This window comes from Nasonia vitripennis, chromosome 5, assembly GCF_009193385.2.
Source record: "Nasonia vitripennis strain AsymCx chromosome 5, Nvit_psr_1.1, whole genome shotgun sequence".
In the NCBI taxonomy this organism is placed as follows: Eukaryota; Metazoa; Arthropoda; class Insecta; order Hymenoptera; family Pteromalidae; genus Nasonia; species Nasonia vitripennis.
Window position 1 is genome coordinate 18,500,898 of NC_045761.1, and position 16,543 is coordinate 18,517,440.

The 16,543-nt window shown below is 46.7% G+C and overlaps 2 protein-coding genes across 17 annotated transcripts in view; one reads left to right on the plus strand and one right to left on the minus strand.

The window, feature by feature from the left end:
- LOC103315636 (heterogeneous nuclear ribonucleoprotein K) overlaps positions 1 to 16,543 on the plus strand; it is a 75,857-nt gene that overhangs the window by 54,460 nt on the left and 4,854 nt on the right. For 11 of the 13 annotated variants that reach the window (XM_032600952.1, XM_032600953.1, XM_031932785.2 and 8 more), the window contains 5 exons: positions 1,880 to 1,952; positions 2,314 to 2,427; positions 15,266 to 15,400; positions 15,473 to 15,758; positions 16,190 to 16,513. In XM_032600952.1, coding sequence (XP_032456843.1) covers positions 1,880 to 1,952; positions 2,314 to 2,427; positions 15,266 to 15,400; positions 15,473 to 15,758; positions 16,190 to 16,513 — 932 coding nt within the window. The remainder of the gene's footprint in view (positions 1 to 1,879; positions 1,953 to 2,313; positions 2,428 to 15,265; positions 15,401 to 15,472; positions 15,759 to 16,189; positions 16,514 to 16,543) is intronic. The other 2 variants (XM_031932792.2, XM_032600954.1) reach the window with 1 other exon arrangement.
- On the minus strand, positions 10,131 to 15,032 carry LOC100116300 (cytochrome b5). Of its 4 annotated transcripts, XR_004345070.1 has the most exons (5): positions 14,807 to 15,032; positions 14,470 to 14,651; positions 13,916 to 14,122; positions 12,109 to 13,845; positions 10,155 to 11,101 (listed from the first exon to the last, which is right to left on the minus strand). XR_004345070.1 is itself a non-coding variant. In XM_001607123.6 (4 exons), exon 4 carries the CDS (start codon positions 11,073 to 11,075, stop codon positions 10,671 to 10,673), a length of 405 nt encoding a protein of 134 aa, XP_001607173.5. In that variant the 5' UTR covers positions 11,076 to 11,101; positions 12,109 to 13,845; positions 13,916 to 14,122; positions 14,470 to 14,619; the 3' UTR covers positions 10,131 to 10,670. The 4 variants fall into 4 exon arrangements, 3 of the variants coding, with proteins under 3 accessions (XP_001607173.5, XP_032456848.1, XP_031788654.1); XM_001607123.6 differs by lacking the exon at positions 14,807 to 15,032 and having other exon boundaries at positions 10,131 to 11,101; positions 14,470 to 14,619; XM_032600957.1 differs by lacking the exons at positions 10,155 to 11,101; positions 14,470 to 14,651 and having other exon boundaries at positions 13,467 to 13,845; positions 14,957 to 15,028.

A 16,543-nucleotide genomic window follows, 5' to 3' on the forward strand; every position in this document is an offset into this window, starting at 1 on the left:
CCAATTCCAATGATCCAAGCGATGTGTTTTCACGGTGAACAATAGCATCCTTTCTTCTTCTGTGTACAAACAACTACGATTCTCGTCATCGTTTCCACTTGGCGAAATTATACAATGCCATCGTCTCGAAAATATTTTCTCATCCCATCCACTGAGAAGGAAAAAGCGAGTATCACTCTCGGATGTAATCAGTCGCGCTCGAGCCTCATCGAGCGCAGAAAACCAAGCACTTCTGATGAACAATTCAACATTTTTCTGGATCAGAAAGAAGCGAAGGAATCGAACCAGCGGCGAGTTCCAGGAAATTGCCGATAGTTCTTTAATGTCCTGCGCTGCTGCTATTTTCTCGGTGGCGCTGATTTCGCTGATCGAAATCTCGCGTGGCCTTTTTTTCCTCCTCGTTTCGTATATACCTTCTTTTTTCTCTCACTCGATCAGCTCGCCACACGCGGTGCTATATAGATGTATATACACCGCGCCACCGACCGACCCTCCAGTAGTCCCGTGGCCCACTTATGGTCTTCGATGAAATCGGTTTTTTTTCTCTTTCTGTCTCTCTCTTTCTCGCTTCTTCATTCGAGTGCGAGAATGTAAGGAGGTTCTTCGCTTCATTTCCTGTCATACTGACAGCGTGGTTTATTGAGTGCTGGCTTCTTTGGATCGTTCTAAATTAGGATATCGATGTCGATTGATTGCACGAGTGTATAAAACTGACTCGTATCACTTTCTATTTATTGTCCATCGAAATTTCCATCATGTGCAATCGATCGATCGAATTGGTTATTTTTTTCCTCTCTCCCAAGAAGTCTCGTCAAATCCGAAGAAGCCACGCGAATTTCGTTCAGTTAACGCCAAAAAGGTCTCGAATCCATAACAATCGCCTAACAACAAGTCCCTGTATGTCCATAATATGGGTGGCTGCCGCTTTTTTATGTGTAATCCAAGGGTTTGCGGTAAATAACCTTTTTTAATAAAGGACAAACATGCACAGAGGCTTCGAGCCACTGACACTGCGGGTGTTTACCATGATTTCGAAATATCCCTCGTTTACGAATGTGTTGACATTTGTATTATCCGCTAAAGAAAGAAAAAGGGTCGATTGGTGAATGGATAATGCTAGCATTAAGAATCAGCGATGGTAAAATTTAATTCAACTACCTTTATGCTTAAGAAGCTAATGCAGATGCAGCCGTTTATCAAAATTGCGAATCTCAGCCGTTTAAAGTTTCTCATCAACTCGTCTAGCCGAGGATAATTGGATTTAGCTTTGATAAACGATCGCGTCTGCATTGGTCAGCAATATTATTATGATGTCTGAAGAATTTTTTCAGAAAGTCCCATGGCCAGAGCGTCGAAAAATTAATTAAAACTTTAAAAAGAGGTAGTAAATTCCCCTATTAATTAATGATCTGACTCCTAATAAAATTGAAGCTCTTTACTAGCCCGTAAACGCGGCTAAGAGATTGCCCATTGTATTCATTATCTGATTGAGTTAGAATAGATAAAACTGAATCGATATTCACCCGTAATTGAAAAAAATGACCACTATAATCCCACGTGCATCGGTGTAACTATACCACTTTAGTTTTATGTTAAAAGCTTTTTTTGTACACGTTCCTTTAACGATACGCCGTTTAACGAAAGACGCTTGAACACTACATTGCCTGCTCGGTTTTATCTTTTCCGGTTCACGAACACGGGCTACTCCATTTCCTTGAATAAAAAAAAAAACAGACTTTTGCATTCGATATCAATTAATTTGTTCTCAAGTGTTTCCCGCGATTTGATGATATGGCTTAGTTCGGTATTCACCCCTTCTGTATTGAACTGCACCTCGATCGAAGAGCTTGCATAACTCGCCGAGTTTTTCTGATTTTAGGATCCTGACCATCAGCTCGGACCTGGATACTGTACTGACAGTCCTGGGTGATATGGTACCTAAACTCGAAGAGGTGAGCACCACGTTGTTGTTTACTGTGCCTATTAATATTACATTAACTCTCTTTATTATTAATGGATCTGTTTTATCGACCTACACGGGATAATGCAACGAAAACAAACGAAATTTTTATTCTAATTATTCCAATAATTACTGCTGATGCATTAACTTCGAAAATTGCATAGCAATCCTTAACGTGTATGCCAATTTAGTCTACTGACGATAAAACAAACTCAAGAAAACAATCTATTCAAGAGCATCCGTGAAAAAAAACAAATACATTCAAAGGCTAAAAGCTTTAAAGTGTTCGTCACACAAAAGAGTCTCCGTCTCCGAGGCCAAACATTAAAATGCTATTTACCGAACAATTGCAGAATGGCGTGAAGAATGGAAACGACATAATGATCGATCTGCGCATGCTCGTGCATCAGAGCCAAGCTGGATGCGTCATCGGCAAGGGAGGACTTAAAATCAAGGAGCTCCGAGAGGTGAGTCGAAAAAATTCCATCTCATATTCTTCTTCGATCTTACGTACATGCATATATTCCTGTACTCGCTTTACGTTCGCGCGATTCCGTGTGTATGCGCATAGTATTGGCAGATGGAAGGATGTGTCAGAGATACGGCGAAGGGGAAATTGAAATCCTGGAAATTCACGATTCGAAATTGAATCGACAGGCGGCTAATAATAAGTCGGATCGTGTTAGATTCAACGCGTGATATCGCGGGCTCTTCTCTAGTTCAAGTATAAATAAGAATACACATCCAAAGAAGCAATTCCAGTAAAAGCTCTTTAAAATTAAAGCGTCGCATTTTTGTTTAAAACTAAACGAGCCTGAAAGCTCTCATTTTTCCTGCTCTGAGACCCTCACGGGTACAAATATACGTGTGCGTACTCCAATTTCGTATACAAGTGTAGAAACAAGACTCCGGAGTCTCGTAAATTCACAAGTTAGTGTCGGCCAAAGTTTCCGATCTCATCGGACGGAATGGTAGAAATGCTCGTTGCAGCTTCGCTCGCTTTATTGGCTTGAGTTCTTTTTTAAAAATTTATCCTCCAACGCATTCCTTCGCTTACAGTAAAAAAAAGAAGCGCTGACGAGCCAACGAGAACGACGACGAAAAAAAACAGCATCGGCGTAATTAAGCTCGTTGCGCGACGAGCTTTCCGCGCAAGCGAATTGCCTTAATGCCGGATTTCGCACGCGAAAGAAAGCTCCTCCCAGCGCTGTTTTTCGACGAATCGGAGTGTGTAGTTGAGAATAAAGGATTTGACGCAAAAGAGAGAAAGAGAGAAAGACACGGCACTACCACTCAGAGACATCGCCGCGTTATATTTTGAATCGAGCTTGCGAAGAATGGCTCTTATTGATTTTAGTCTCCGAGCTTGTCTGGCGCTTTTGACACTTTCGGAGCGACGCTTCTTGCGTAATTTTACGCTTCGAGAGAGTTTTTTTACCAGTGAAAAATAAGCGAACGATATTTCAATAGCCTCGTATGCTATTACGGGGGAAAGAAAAGCAGGACATAAATAAAGCGTTGCTCGATCGGTAAACAACCGGTTAAACTTCGTCCCGGCGACGATTTTTCCACCCCTGTCCATTCGTCTTCCCGGGGGTCGGGAAGCCCGAGCAAGGGGGAAATAAAGCACGAGAGGCGTGTAGCGCAGGGCTGCTGCTATTGCACCGATCAGCCGTGAAATCCGGTTAGGCAGGGGGGGGGGGCGTCAAACTTGCTCGCGCGCGCATTTTTCGTTACGATAGGTCGAGGAGTGGAATTCACTCGTGTAGTTCCGGGAGAAATTTATGAGCGTGCTTTCGATCATCTTTTGCTTTGTTTCACACACCTGTGTTCTGCTTTATCGACTGCGTTCTTCAGCTGTGAAATCTTTGACGAAAAATTGCAATAAAAAGGGAACTACTCTTTTCTGTCTCTCTCAAGATGCGATAAAATCGCCTCTTGTCTGCTTCGGGCTCGGGCCAAAATTACTTTTTTTTCGTCTCTCGCTGCTCTTGGGAAAAGGCAGGCCACGCGAATTAATTCCACGAAACTGAGCCGGATAATTGTGCGCACGCGACGCCGGTGCTTCGTCCGGTCGGCTACTTCGAGGGGGGAATTTTGTCTTTCTTTGCTCGTTATGTAGCTTTATGTTATCTCTCGTTGCCGTCGTCGTCGTCGTGTTAGGAGCAATTATGGGGCGTTAATTGAGAGGTTTCGAGTACACACTGCTGAGGTGACGACGCTCGTAGTCTTTTTCATTTTGTTTGCGAGTATACTGAATTTATGGTCGTTTAGTCGCTTCGACGAAATGGAGATGAGGGTATTGTTTGTGTGTGATTATAGAGTTGTTGAAATTTAAAATTTTGTGTACTCTATCTGGTAAGGCAGAGATCTCCGGTCGGTAAACTTATTCTTGTACGGCGCGTATCTAAGGTGGATTTCTACCTTACCACGGCTAAGATTGGTTACCCGATGCTTCATCAATGAAATTCGATTTATAATAATTTAATCCTTTATATAACTTACTTTTTGACAGTTATTGATTTTTCAAATTTAGAGTGTAGACATCTTTGAAAATAATTCGTTAAATCAATATCATTTTTCGCTTTTAAACTAGCCAACACTTTTGACCGCATCATCGAAAGCCCACAACTTCTCTACGAAGTTTCAGTCGTGAGAACTGCACGAATCCAACTGCCTAGTTTATTCCCGCGCGAGTTCGAAAAGGCCTCGTATACACGCTTTGAGCAAATTGCCGGTATCATTGAAACGCAAAGTATGATCTAATTACCATAATACCATACCGCGTTACCTTCGAAACATAGCTCTCGCGCAGTTTCTCTCCCACACTAGCAATTGCGCGGACAACAGACTCAGCCACCCACTCCTATTACAACCACAGAACAGCTGAAAAGCTCCCATCCCCCCTCACCGACTGACCCAAAAAGATCCCCCCCATCAAACACACCTCCCCCTGAAAACAGCTCACTCGACTCCTCTAGGCCCCGGCGAGCAACCCCCGTAGTTGTCTCTCCCTCCGCAACAGCTGATTCGCGAGAACGCGGCCAAGTAGCTACCCCCTACATACCCTCCATCATCATCATCATCATCATCATCATCATCGTGGTGAACGTCGTCGCGATCGTCATTAGCTTGTCACGCTCGAAGTGAAAGTGTAACGACGAGTGTGTAGTAGAGGAAAAACAGCGTCATATCGGTGAAGGAATGCTCTCGAGATATTATTATTACGCGTGCGCGCGTGCGACATGTGCTACGGGGGTTTGCCCGTATGGCACGCAATGTAACGCACACAGAGAGCAGCAGCAGCGGCGGCGACCGAACAGGTGCTCCGTCTCGCTGTTTCGAGGTATATACATACACCAGGTATATAACGGACGGCTCTTTCTGCAGGGAGCAGCTGCCGCGCCAGGTGTGCGCGGCCGCTCTCTTTCTCCCTAAAGGGCCTGTTTGCGCTGCCGCCGCTGCTGCTGCAGCTACGTCGAGTTTCTTGAAGCGGCTGAGGAAGTCGAGAGATTTTCGAGGAATTTTTCTTCGGGCTCGATGCATCTGTACCGAAGGATGCTTAGAAGATTCTTTTAAATTTCGCTTCGCTCGGCCAGCTGTAAGCTCGTCGAGGCGTTGCAGCCTCTTTGTTATAGACACGGAGCTGCGTTTTGTATACTGGATTATCGAATGCAAATGCGCGCCGAGCGTTTCCACGCAAAATTATAAAATTACGACACGGAAAAAAGACTCGCGCGGCATCGATTATTCATGACGCTCTTTACCGCGAGCATGAAAGCCTCGATTACGACAATTCGTTCTCACCCCCCCCCCTCTCTCTCTCTCTCTATCTCTGGTAAAGTAGGTTGCATTACTCTTTCATTCGAATACACGCGCGCATCATTAAACATATATTCATATTTCTCTAACTATTGTGCTCGGCTATAAATGACGGCCGACAGAGGAAGCTGTATACGCGTATGCATAATACAATCGCGCCGATATCAATTGCAGTTTGCGCAACGACGACTATCGGCTGCGAGTGTCTACAAAAGGCGCTAAAAATAATAAAAATACGCATAATGGAAATTTTAAATTCGGATCAAAAGGCCGTTTCTTCTCGAATTGGACTTCATTGTTCGCGACGGTCTCGGTTTCCAGACGCTTCTTCTGCCGGCTGCGAGAACGCGCGGGAAAAATCGCCGGCTGCTGCACGGGAAAACGATCTTTTCATAACGGCTTTTTGAATTTCTCTCGTTTCGCTGCGGTACATCGAAAGTTATCAACTTCAGCGTGTGAGAAGAAAATTTATAAGATAATTTCGTTGGAAAACACAGTTATTTCCCGGAACTTCAATCTCGTTTCGCCGGGACACGTTCCATGGCTCTTCTACTTTTGAAAAAGGACGTCCGGCGACGAAACGAGAAAGACCATCATCAGTCTGAAAGAGCAGCACAGCAGCGGCGAAGTCACGTGACGTCTTACAAAAGCCAGCGGCGGCACTTCTATATTCCCCTCAAGGCTTCTCTCGTCTTCTTCGTTACGCCGTTGAAGCTATGCATGCGCTCTTTTCTCTCTGCCAAATAAAGGGCTTTGATTCGGCAGCCGCGAGATTTTTTGGCGGGAATAACGCTGCAGCGCGTGGAATACATGAATAACTCAGGCTACCGCACTGCACCGCTATCCGAAAAGCCACCCCCGCGATAGCGAGCTAAAAAGGAAGAAGTAGCCGCATAAACGCGAAAAAAAATAAAAGAATCGACCGCATCGAAGTTTTCGCGCTCGTTCGCTCGCCCTTCGGCGTCGCAGCCACAAAGCGCGTCTCTCCCCCTCCCTTCCTTCCCCCGGACGGTGGCGGGGACCGCCGGAAGGCCTGGCAAGAATAAGGGAGGCCCTGCGCGTCCCGACAGACCTCAGTTGTCAAACGGCAGCGGTGGCAGCAGCACACCTCCCGACGAGCTCTGCCTCCGCTTATTTTTACCCTCGTGAAGTGTTCTTTTTTTTCACTCGTGAAGACTGGCAAGGATCGACCCGACGATCGGTGAGATTTACACTTTAGTTTTTATTTCCTTATTTCTAATCAGTGTCGAAGACTATCGGGTGGCATCGCTTCAAAACAGCTTCGCGAAGAATAAGTTACTTTATCTTTACTTCTTTCCGTTTATATACCGGCAGTTCTTTGGAGGAATAAAGAAAAAATATTCTACAAAGTATACGACTTTATCTACGAGCGCTCAGCCCATCGTCGTAATAATCCGCAGCAGCCCTCGAACTATAACCGTAAACAAGCGCGGCACGTATACGCTCCTATCTTCCCTCGGGCGACACAAAGGAGGAGGTAAAAATAAAAAAAAGCGTCGCGCGCCGGACCGATGGATGCATAATGCAAGGACTACGCGTACAAGCCCGCGATAAAGGTGACGCAACGGATGTAATGTACCGAGAGTAGGTGCGAGAGCGGCACGTGTGCCTGCACGCCGATAAGCTTCTTGTTGTCGTCCGGAAACAAAGTTTCTTGTATTTTTTATTCTTATGGCAATTTTTTTTTTTTTTTAATGGAAGGTATTATCTCGGAGTATAAAGCGAGGGTCCTCGCACACCTTTTCCCTCTGACAAAGACGATGGTTACTCTCTCTCTCTCTCCCTCTCTCTCTCTCTCTCTCTCTCTCTCTCTCTCTCTCTCTCTCTCTCTCTCTCTCTCTCTCTCTCTCTCTCTCTCTCTCTCTCTCTCTCTCTCTCTTCCGCCTCGGGAAAATCGAGATTCGCCGGCTGCAGCTTCTTTTCTTTCTCTATCTCGCTCGGAACGATGTCGGTGGCCTTTTAAACGTGCGCTGGCTGCTGCTTCCCTTTTCTCACGCAGGACGGGTGGTTTGATGGCTGCTGCTGCTAGAGATTCAGGCCAGGCGAGACGCGAGCGGTGATGGGAATTTTTAGAGACGATGCTGGTACTGCAGTGAGAGAGACGCGCTCGGAGCGAGTAACTTTTGGCGTCGATTATTGTTAAAATAAGCTAAGTGGATCGAGTTTTAATTAAAACGCTCGGGTAACTAGGGATATTAAAATTCAAACACGTCGAATTAATGGAGATAAAAGGCTCTGCGAGCTTTAATTGCCCGAGCTTTCGTGTTCCATTAGCATAGAACGAAATGAATTAATTAATTTTCTTGCTCCCTTTGTTTCTCCGTGTTCAGGGCTTAATATTCAACCGCATCGTTACGTTCCTCTGATACTCGTTCTAAAATCGAAACTCGTAATCAAACTGCAGCGCTTTCGATTTTCCGATTCCGCCCATCGCTGAAATTCAACCTCGAATTCTCTCTGCGCCCGCCGCAATTAACGTTCCGCGGCCAGCGCATTTTTCACGCTGGTAGCTTCATTAAAACAGCCGAGTTCATAAAGCTTTGTGCCGCGCAGTATCGTAGCCGCGGCAAATACAGAAAACCGGCACGTGACGAGCCAGATAAATCATTCATCAATGCGTATTACGAGACGGCGAGGATATTTTACGGCAGATTTACGACCGATGCGCGGGAAAAATTTCGAAGAATATTGTCTTGGCAATGAACATTATTATTTTAATTCATCCTTCGAAGGGTAATATCACGACCGTCCGCGCTTTCCCACAACGTTACACGGCTGGTCAATCGGGTGGAAGAGGCCGTACGTGTCAACGAAATTCAGCGGAACTCGTTTTCCCTCCTATAGCGCGTAATTCAGGTTACGCGGCTTTTCATCGCGTACAAACACACACACACACACACAACCCCTTCGAAGGTAACTACTCGCGATTGATTTCTTTTTGCCGACACCGTCTCTGTATGTACACTTACCTATACACAAGAAACTTTTTCAAAAGCGGAGCGTAATGAAAGGGCTCGGAAACTTGCAGTACCGGTGCGGTTTATTAAATAGCTCTCAGGGTTATTAAAGCCGAAAGACGAGGCTTTAATGGGACACGCGAAGCTCGCGCTCGGCAAATCTTCCGCGAAGCTGTAACTAGACTATAGATTTTCCCTGCGGTTGTAGTCCGCAGCTCTTTGTTCTATAATTCAGTGCCTCGGCCGCTCTTCCGTTCAAGTATTTAAAGTCGCGGACGAAAGTAGTTGATCGTTGAAAAATTCATTCAACGTAACGTAGAGACAGCTTGCTGCGCATATGACATAATCCGTGTGTAACGTCATCGTCGGTAATGACACTTTCCATCACCTCGACTCTCACCAACTTTTCCCATGGAAAACCTCGGCTGGCCCCCTCCGAAAAAAGAAACGCAGACTGGCTTTTTTCGTCGCCGTACATAATTGACCATTCGAAGCTGGCCCGGGTCCGGCTACTTCCGCCGTTGTCCTTGTCTACTATACACACACACGCGCGAGTGAAAGAGAGAGAGAGAGAGAGAGAGAGAGAGAGAGAGAGAGAGAGAGAGAGAGAGAGAGAGAGAGAGAGAAAGAGAGAGAGAGAGAGAGAGAGAGAGAGAGAGAGAGAAACGTGCGCGCATACACGACACATACGGCTGCGGGAGACCGCATATCCTTCCTGTTAATCGTGCCATCTGCTTTCCGTTCCCGCGTACTTCCGCTCGTGAGAGATCCGCCCCGCGTGTGCCGTGTGTACTCACGGCCTCTCGAATTCGACAACTGATGCCTGTCGATTGCGCACGCGAGGCTTGCTTTTTCTCTCGCCTCGCTTCAGTATAGTCTCATAAAGCCAATCATAACAAGGAAAACTTCGTCGCAACTTAGAAAATAGAAGCCTTATCTCCATCATCTCGAGAACCGAGCATTATACACTCGACCACAAATGCGTGAATAAACGATTCCTCGTTAGAAGCCGGGAGATAAGGGAAATCTAAATTTTACGGCGCGTACGATAAATATTAATTGACGCATATTGCATAACAATGCACGGAGTATATAAGTTGAACTAACGGAAGCCCAGAGGAGATAAGGAGTAGCAAGAGCGTTGTCGATTTTTATCCCGTTCGCTGTCGTCGTTAAATTCTTACGCTCCAGTTGGACTCGTCGGCGTTAACAAGCCTGATTCGACTCATTGGCTCTTCAGAATGCTTCGCTCTTTACACACACGGCCTCGGGGTTAATAGTATGCATAATAGTCGGCGCGACGAAACTACACATGTAGTACAAAAGTAAAATAAAGGCCTTTAAGCTCGAGGCGATGGAAATTTCGACTATTGGCATTATTAAAACTCGCTTTATTTTCTATATTATATAATTATATTGTGGAATGCGTTAAAAATTTTTACAACTCGTCGTCAAATCGGCAAACGACGTTTTTTTTTATTTTACAATCAATCTAAGAATATCGAAGAAAAATGCACCCAGTCGGATTAAAACACCAGCCGAATATGAAACATTGTAACGTTGCAATAATATATAAGTATACTTTCCTTCGTGTCGCAATGAAAAACAACAACCTCTCGAACCACCGCTTAACGCATCAAAGCTCATAACACTGTGTCGATTACTTGTATACTCATAGAAAAACAACAACGGAATCATGGATCTTCGAAATGCACGTAAGGCTTTACACAAACACTGCAGTAAAAAATTTACAAAATTTCTCTCTATACATATATAATAAGATAACGTTATCTATATATAAATAATCCTCGCGAAACGAATCCATACCGCTCGAAGTTAGGTATACCCGCAACACCTAACCTCAAAAACACCGCACAACGTCCTCAAAAACTTTGTATATGAGAGAAGCCTCACAGGAAGAGGTAGAAGATGGCGAGAGCACCGAGTACGACACCACCGACCAGCAGACCAAAAGGCATACCCGGCCCGCTCACGTACTTCTCGTTCTCGGGGTTCTTGCTGTTGTAGCCGGCTTTCCAGCCGTCCTTCTTGGGCGGGTTTCGCCTCTCAGCCTCGACGATCTCGCCGACCTGGTACTTGGTCATCATCTCGAGGGCGTCGGTCGAGTGGCCGACGTCGTTGAAGTCCTCGCTGGCGTCCTTGCCACCGTGGTCCAGAAGGATCTCCTCGCCTCCTGGATGTTCGTTCAGGAAGGGCGTGACGTCGTAGACTTTGTCGTGGATCACTATGACGGTGCGAGTCTGGTCGCTGGCCTTCTGCACCTCCTCGAACGTGTACTGCTTCATCTCCGGCATTTTTCCTTTTACTTAACCAGCTGAAACTGAATATTGTATTTCAGTGATCGGTATTTTAGAGGAGCGATCGAAGAAGGAATCTTCCAGTCGTTTTTTTATCTCGACGCTGGTTGCGCAGTGTGAATATGCGAGAGATAAGGAAACACTTGGACAGATCGTGCACCGACGGACGGCGAAGAAAAATAAACGCGTGATGAGCTTCTTTTTCAAGTTCGAACGGATCTCCTTCGGTATTACGTAACGATCGCTTCCTGGTACGAGTATCATATTAAAAGCGGTGACTCCTACCTCGGAGCAAAAGTAATAACAAACTAGTTCTGATAACCGGATGAGTCGTGAAAAGTTCAGAAACGTTTCGTTTTCCTCGATTATCACCTCGTCCTCGATAGCAGTCGATTTACATGAGCTTTATTATAAACCGAGGTCATAGCGAATGACGACGCACTCGCCTGTATGATATGCATAGACATAAGAGAGATAGACTGCGTGTGTAGGTTTGCAAAAGTGGCACCCTATTAGAGAAAGACGACATACCTTCTTTCCATATACCAAGCATTGATAGAAGGTATGGTGTCTTTGTCTTACACATTGACATAAGAGAGTCTGTCTTTCTCTAACAGGGTGCCACTTATGCTAACCTACACACGCAGTCTATCTCTCTTATGTCTATGATGATATGCACGCGTAGAGAAACGAAGGTTAAAAATGGCTTTTTATACATTTTCGCCGTTGATTACTATATTTCGGATCCCCGGCGCGCTGTTGTTGCGTGTCGCCGCTCGACGACTATAATCCGTCATTATATCTAGCAATTTATCTGTCAACGCGAGTCGAGCGTTTTCCTCGAGTGGAGTCTGCCATCTTAGCGAGTACTCGAGTCTCTCCTCGTATCGTCGTTAAAACACCGTGATAAGTTCTAAAAATACACCCTCAGCTCGCCCCCCTTTCCCTTATCGAAACCGTATCCCGAAAGAAGACGCGGAAACAATCATCGTATTGCTTAATGATCGTACCATTAAAAAAGGAAGCTTACCTCCAAGAGACGCCTCGATAGCAATAGTCGGACGGTAAATACGAGCCAACGCGCAAGCCTCTTCACCGCGAAGCCGCATTCGCGAGCAGACTGACGCTGTCCGGCTTGGTGGGACTTGTCTTTGCGCTCGGCTCTGCTCCTCCCCACTATTCTCTCTCATCCCCGCTCTCGTTATTCGTCTCTACACACACACACACACATGGAGGCGGCGATGTATAGGAGTGCGACGATTATCGGAGCATATCTCATCCTCCGTGAGATGATTTTTCGAGAGACTCGCGTCGCTCGCCTAATGTTGATTATTCAGAGGCTCCGGCATTAGCATGTTTTCCTGCTGCGCGAATGCATGAGCCGCATTAGATAAGTCGCGAGATGTGTGCATTTCAATAAATGCGCTGATACGGCTTATCGAGTGACCGGTTGTTGTGTTGGCTTCGAATATTCGCGAATGAATGGCCGCGATGATTATGTAGTTTTTTTATGATAAGCACGAAAACAAAACGTGAACATCATCACAGCTGTCTAGTTGTGATGCGGCAGTTTTAGATGCGGCGCACGTGTATAAGTGTATAGCATCGATTACCGTCGCTATCTCGGTATAACAATCCTCCGCGCTTATCGTAAATTCGCTGTAGATTCGCGCGATTAATCTCGCGTCGATATTGCACACAGCTCGCTCTGTTTTCGGGACTGCGGTGAGATCCGCACCGATTGACAACACATGCAGCTGTCACTTCGACGTATCGCGATTTTTTTCGAAGATAATCTTGTTTTCGCGCCGTAATAGCGAATTGATGACCGACCGTGTAATCGCGACCCGGTATGCGGAGGAGATTTCATGAAACGACTACTCGACACTCCAAAAATATTCATATTCCGCGCGTGTGCGGATTTTCACCTTCGGCCCGCGAAGCTCGCGCGAATAACAACGAGCTTATTGCAATTTTCATTGAATTTAAAAAATAAATCGCGTCAGGCGCACCTGTTGCTCTGCGTGCATTACATTGTATCAGTCCTCTCGAATTGGCGCGCTTTTCTCGAAAAATAATTTTCCAGCTAGCGATGCACTCGCGTGTTTACAACGCGGAGATGTATACCTATATAGACGCTCGCACGGCGATAAGGAGAGATATAGAACCGGTGGCGTCCCCCCCGACTTGCCGAGTCACGATGACGCGATAGCGACTACTGCGCCTTTGCTACGCCGCACGAGAAATAAATATACATTAAAAAATTTTGAAAATCATCGCGTTTGGTAGCTGCCACGATCGGTCGCTAATGAGATGTTCGAATCGACGCGTGATTGCTTCGATGATGATAGTTTCGGGCAGGAGAGAACTATTTATAAACAGAGATGATTCGGTGGTGAACGACGTTTATTAAATCAACAAACCCGGAGACGTACAGCATTCCACGCGGAAATTCGATAAACTGCGGGCTTACACGTAGTTATTCTAGATACACAACACGCACATACATTCGAGCACTTTGCAACACTTCACTAGTCGATGGGTATGGTTATTAGAGTCACTAGAAGATGTAGTAGAACAGAACAGCGTAGACGACGACGGCCAGCCCGATGAAGACGGGGATGTAGGGGTTGGCCTCCTTCTTCGGCTCCTCGTACACCCAGTCGTCGTCGTCCACCGTCGGACCGGTACTCGCTGCCGCGACCGGTGAGGTCAGCTCGCCCTGGAGTGTGCCGATCTCGAAAGTGTCCTTCAGCTGTATGGCTTCCTGTCGAAAATCATTGCGAAATTATGAGGTCATCCCAGGAAAAGCTTAACCGATCGAAACGATTTCCGACCTGCGAGTGACCGATGTCGTCGAAGCACTTGGTGGCGTCTCCCCCGGCTAGACTCAGCAGCACCTCCTCACCGCCGGGATGTTCCTTGAGGAACTTGGTGACGTCGAAGACCTTGCCGTGAATCGCTATCCACAGGTCGTCGGCGTTGTTGTGCCGCGAGACTTCCTCCGCCGAGTATTTTTGCGACATCTCGTATCTCTCTCGTTTCTGCAAAGGTTATCTCGGTTACAACGCACGCATGTGCTAACTTTGGCGATTTTTCGAAAACGAAAGTTGAAGATCCGTCGCGAAACTTCTCACCGGGACGACGTTTCGCGACTGCGCGCCGATCTTGACTTTGCGGTGAAAGTCGAGATTTTCCCGGAGACACGTGGGGGAACTAGTTTTGCAATTACGGCAATAATGACACAGCCCGAGTGAAAACGCGAATTTTCCCTTTGATTAGAGCCTCTCTCTCTCTCTCTCTCTCTCTCTCTCTCTCTCTCTCGCTCTCTCTCTCTCAGATGGGATTATAATCGCGACGACGTTAGATTCAATATTGTATCAAGACTTACATATCGGACGAGTCGGTTTTTACCCTGAAAAACTCTGAGGCACTGCGACGCTTGCGACCGGCAGCGGCCAACTGGGCTCCCGGTGAAATCGGACCTTACGATCGCGACGCGATAACTTTTCATGAAAATTCATCGATCCGCCTGTTTCTCTCATTTGCACAGAATGGAATACGTTGCGCGAGCTGCTCGTCGATGTAGATTCATGGAATTTCGTGAATACAGGATTAGACGTGTAGCTTCTTCGTAGAAATTCGCAATGGAATTTCTCTGTTTGTTCCCGGCTCTACGTCGAGTAATAATAATCGTAGTATTGAAAAATAAAAGAAATAGGACTTACTTTTCACCCCCGGTACCGCGAAGCGATTGCGCCACCGAAAACAAAGGGAAGGAAAAAAGAAACAAAAGCGAAGCAAGCACAAAGGGTAGACAATTGCGGCGAGAACAGGTATATTTATAGCGATATATTCGCGAAGTGCGCGCGGCTAACCGTCGTTAAACACGCCATTTGTCCATCGCCGAGGCCGTTGACAATAGTTGCGCACTGTGCGCCGCCGACACTTGTGTGTCCGCAACCTCGTTTTGTTTCACTTTCGCACGTGAGCGAGGGAGTTATTTTAGGCCGCGAGCTTAATTTCGCTGATTGCGCTTATCCATAAAGCTCGCGCGGGAGGGGAAATTATCGCTTCGCGGTGAGTCCTCGTTCTGCATCGATTTCTCAAATCTGTATATTTTTCACTGTAAAATTGTGCCACGTTTGTACAAATGACTAATGGTGTTTTCCCTTTGCTTGTTACAGAGAACGAAAAATGGAGCCAGGATCAAGATCTACTCAAACTGCTGTCCCCACAGTACGGACAGGCTCATCAGCGTCTGCGGAAAGTCCGAGACTGTCCTCGATTGCATTCGAGAGCTCATCAACACCATCAAGACCGTAAGTGTTATTCGATTTTTCGATGCGCATTTACGTCTATACACCGGCCTAACTTATCTCTTTTCGTTTCAGTCACCGTTGAAGGGCGTGAACAACCCTTACGACCCACGAAACTACGATGAATTCTACGCTGAGGAATACGGCGGCTACGGTGAAAACGGCCAACCCGCCGGAGGCGGTGGCGGTGGCGGCGGTGGTGGCCCCGGAGGCAAGCCTGGTGGCGGCTTCGGCGGAGGCCGAGGTGGTCCCCCTAATGCTCCACCTGGTGGTGGTCCTGGAGGCCCCATGAACCGTGGAGGCAGACCTGACAACCGCGGAGGCGGTGGTACGTTCATTCCCCCAACTCCGTTCCTCCCAGGTGCTGTAGTTTTGCAAGCTTCTTTATCTGCTATTTTTATCTGCGGCTGCGCGTGCCTCTGGCCGAGAAAAGAACTGTGATGCTTTTCTCGGTCGGATGCGTTTAGAGAGGCGTTTTTTCGGGATATAGGGGCGACGACTGACAATAGTCGTTTTGTTGATTTGCTTAACGTCTTTCTTTTGGATTCATTCGCTTTCCTGTCTGTATCCCTGAAAAATCTGCTCTTTGTGATACTTTGAGTTTTTATTGTACCTAAAACAAGAAACTAAATTTGGACACGTACAAATCGATATTACTATACACAACAATGTTTAACGAATTTTGATTTAAAAAAATATGCAAAAACAAGTGAAGTACAGACACACGTCACGCAGAGCGCACAAAATTACCAAATTCTCTTTGTACTAAACAATCATTTTTAATTTCTACAGGCGGACCTGACATGAACCGAGGTGGATTCGGAGGCCCAGGTATGGGTGGTGGTCGCGGAGGCGGCGGCGGTGGACGCGGAGGTGGAATGTCTGGTCCCGACCGCGGTTTCGGAGGTGGCGGCGGCGGCGGAGGCGGCAATCCCCGCGGAGGTATTGGCGGAGGTAACTTTGGCGGAGACCGCGGAGGCAACGGCGGCGGACCTGGCATGGGAGGCGGTGGCGGCGGTGGCTTCAATGGCAACCGCGGCGGACCTCCATACTCCGGTGGCGGTGGCGGTGGAGCCGGTGGCGGTGGAGGTGGCGGTGGCGGCGGAAACTACAATGGTAAGCTTTTCTTGCTACTGAATACAACGG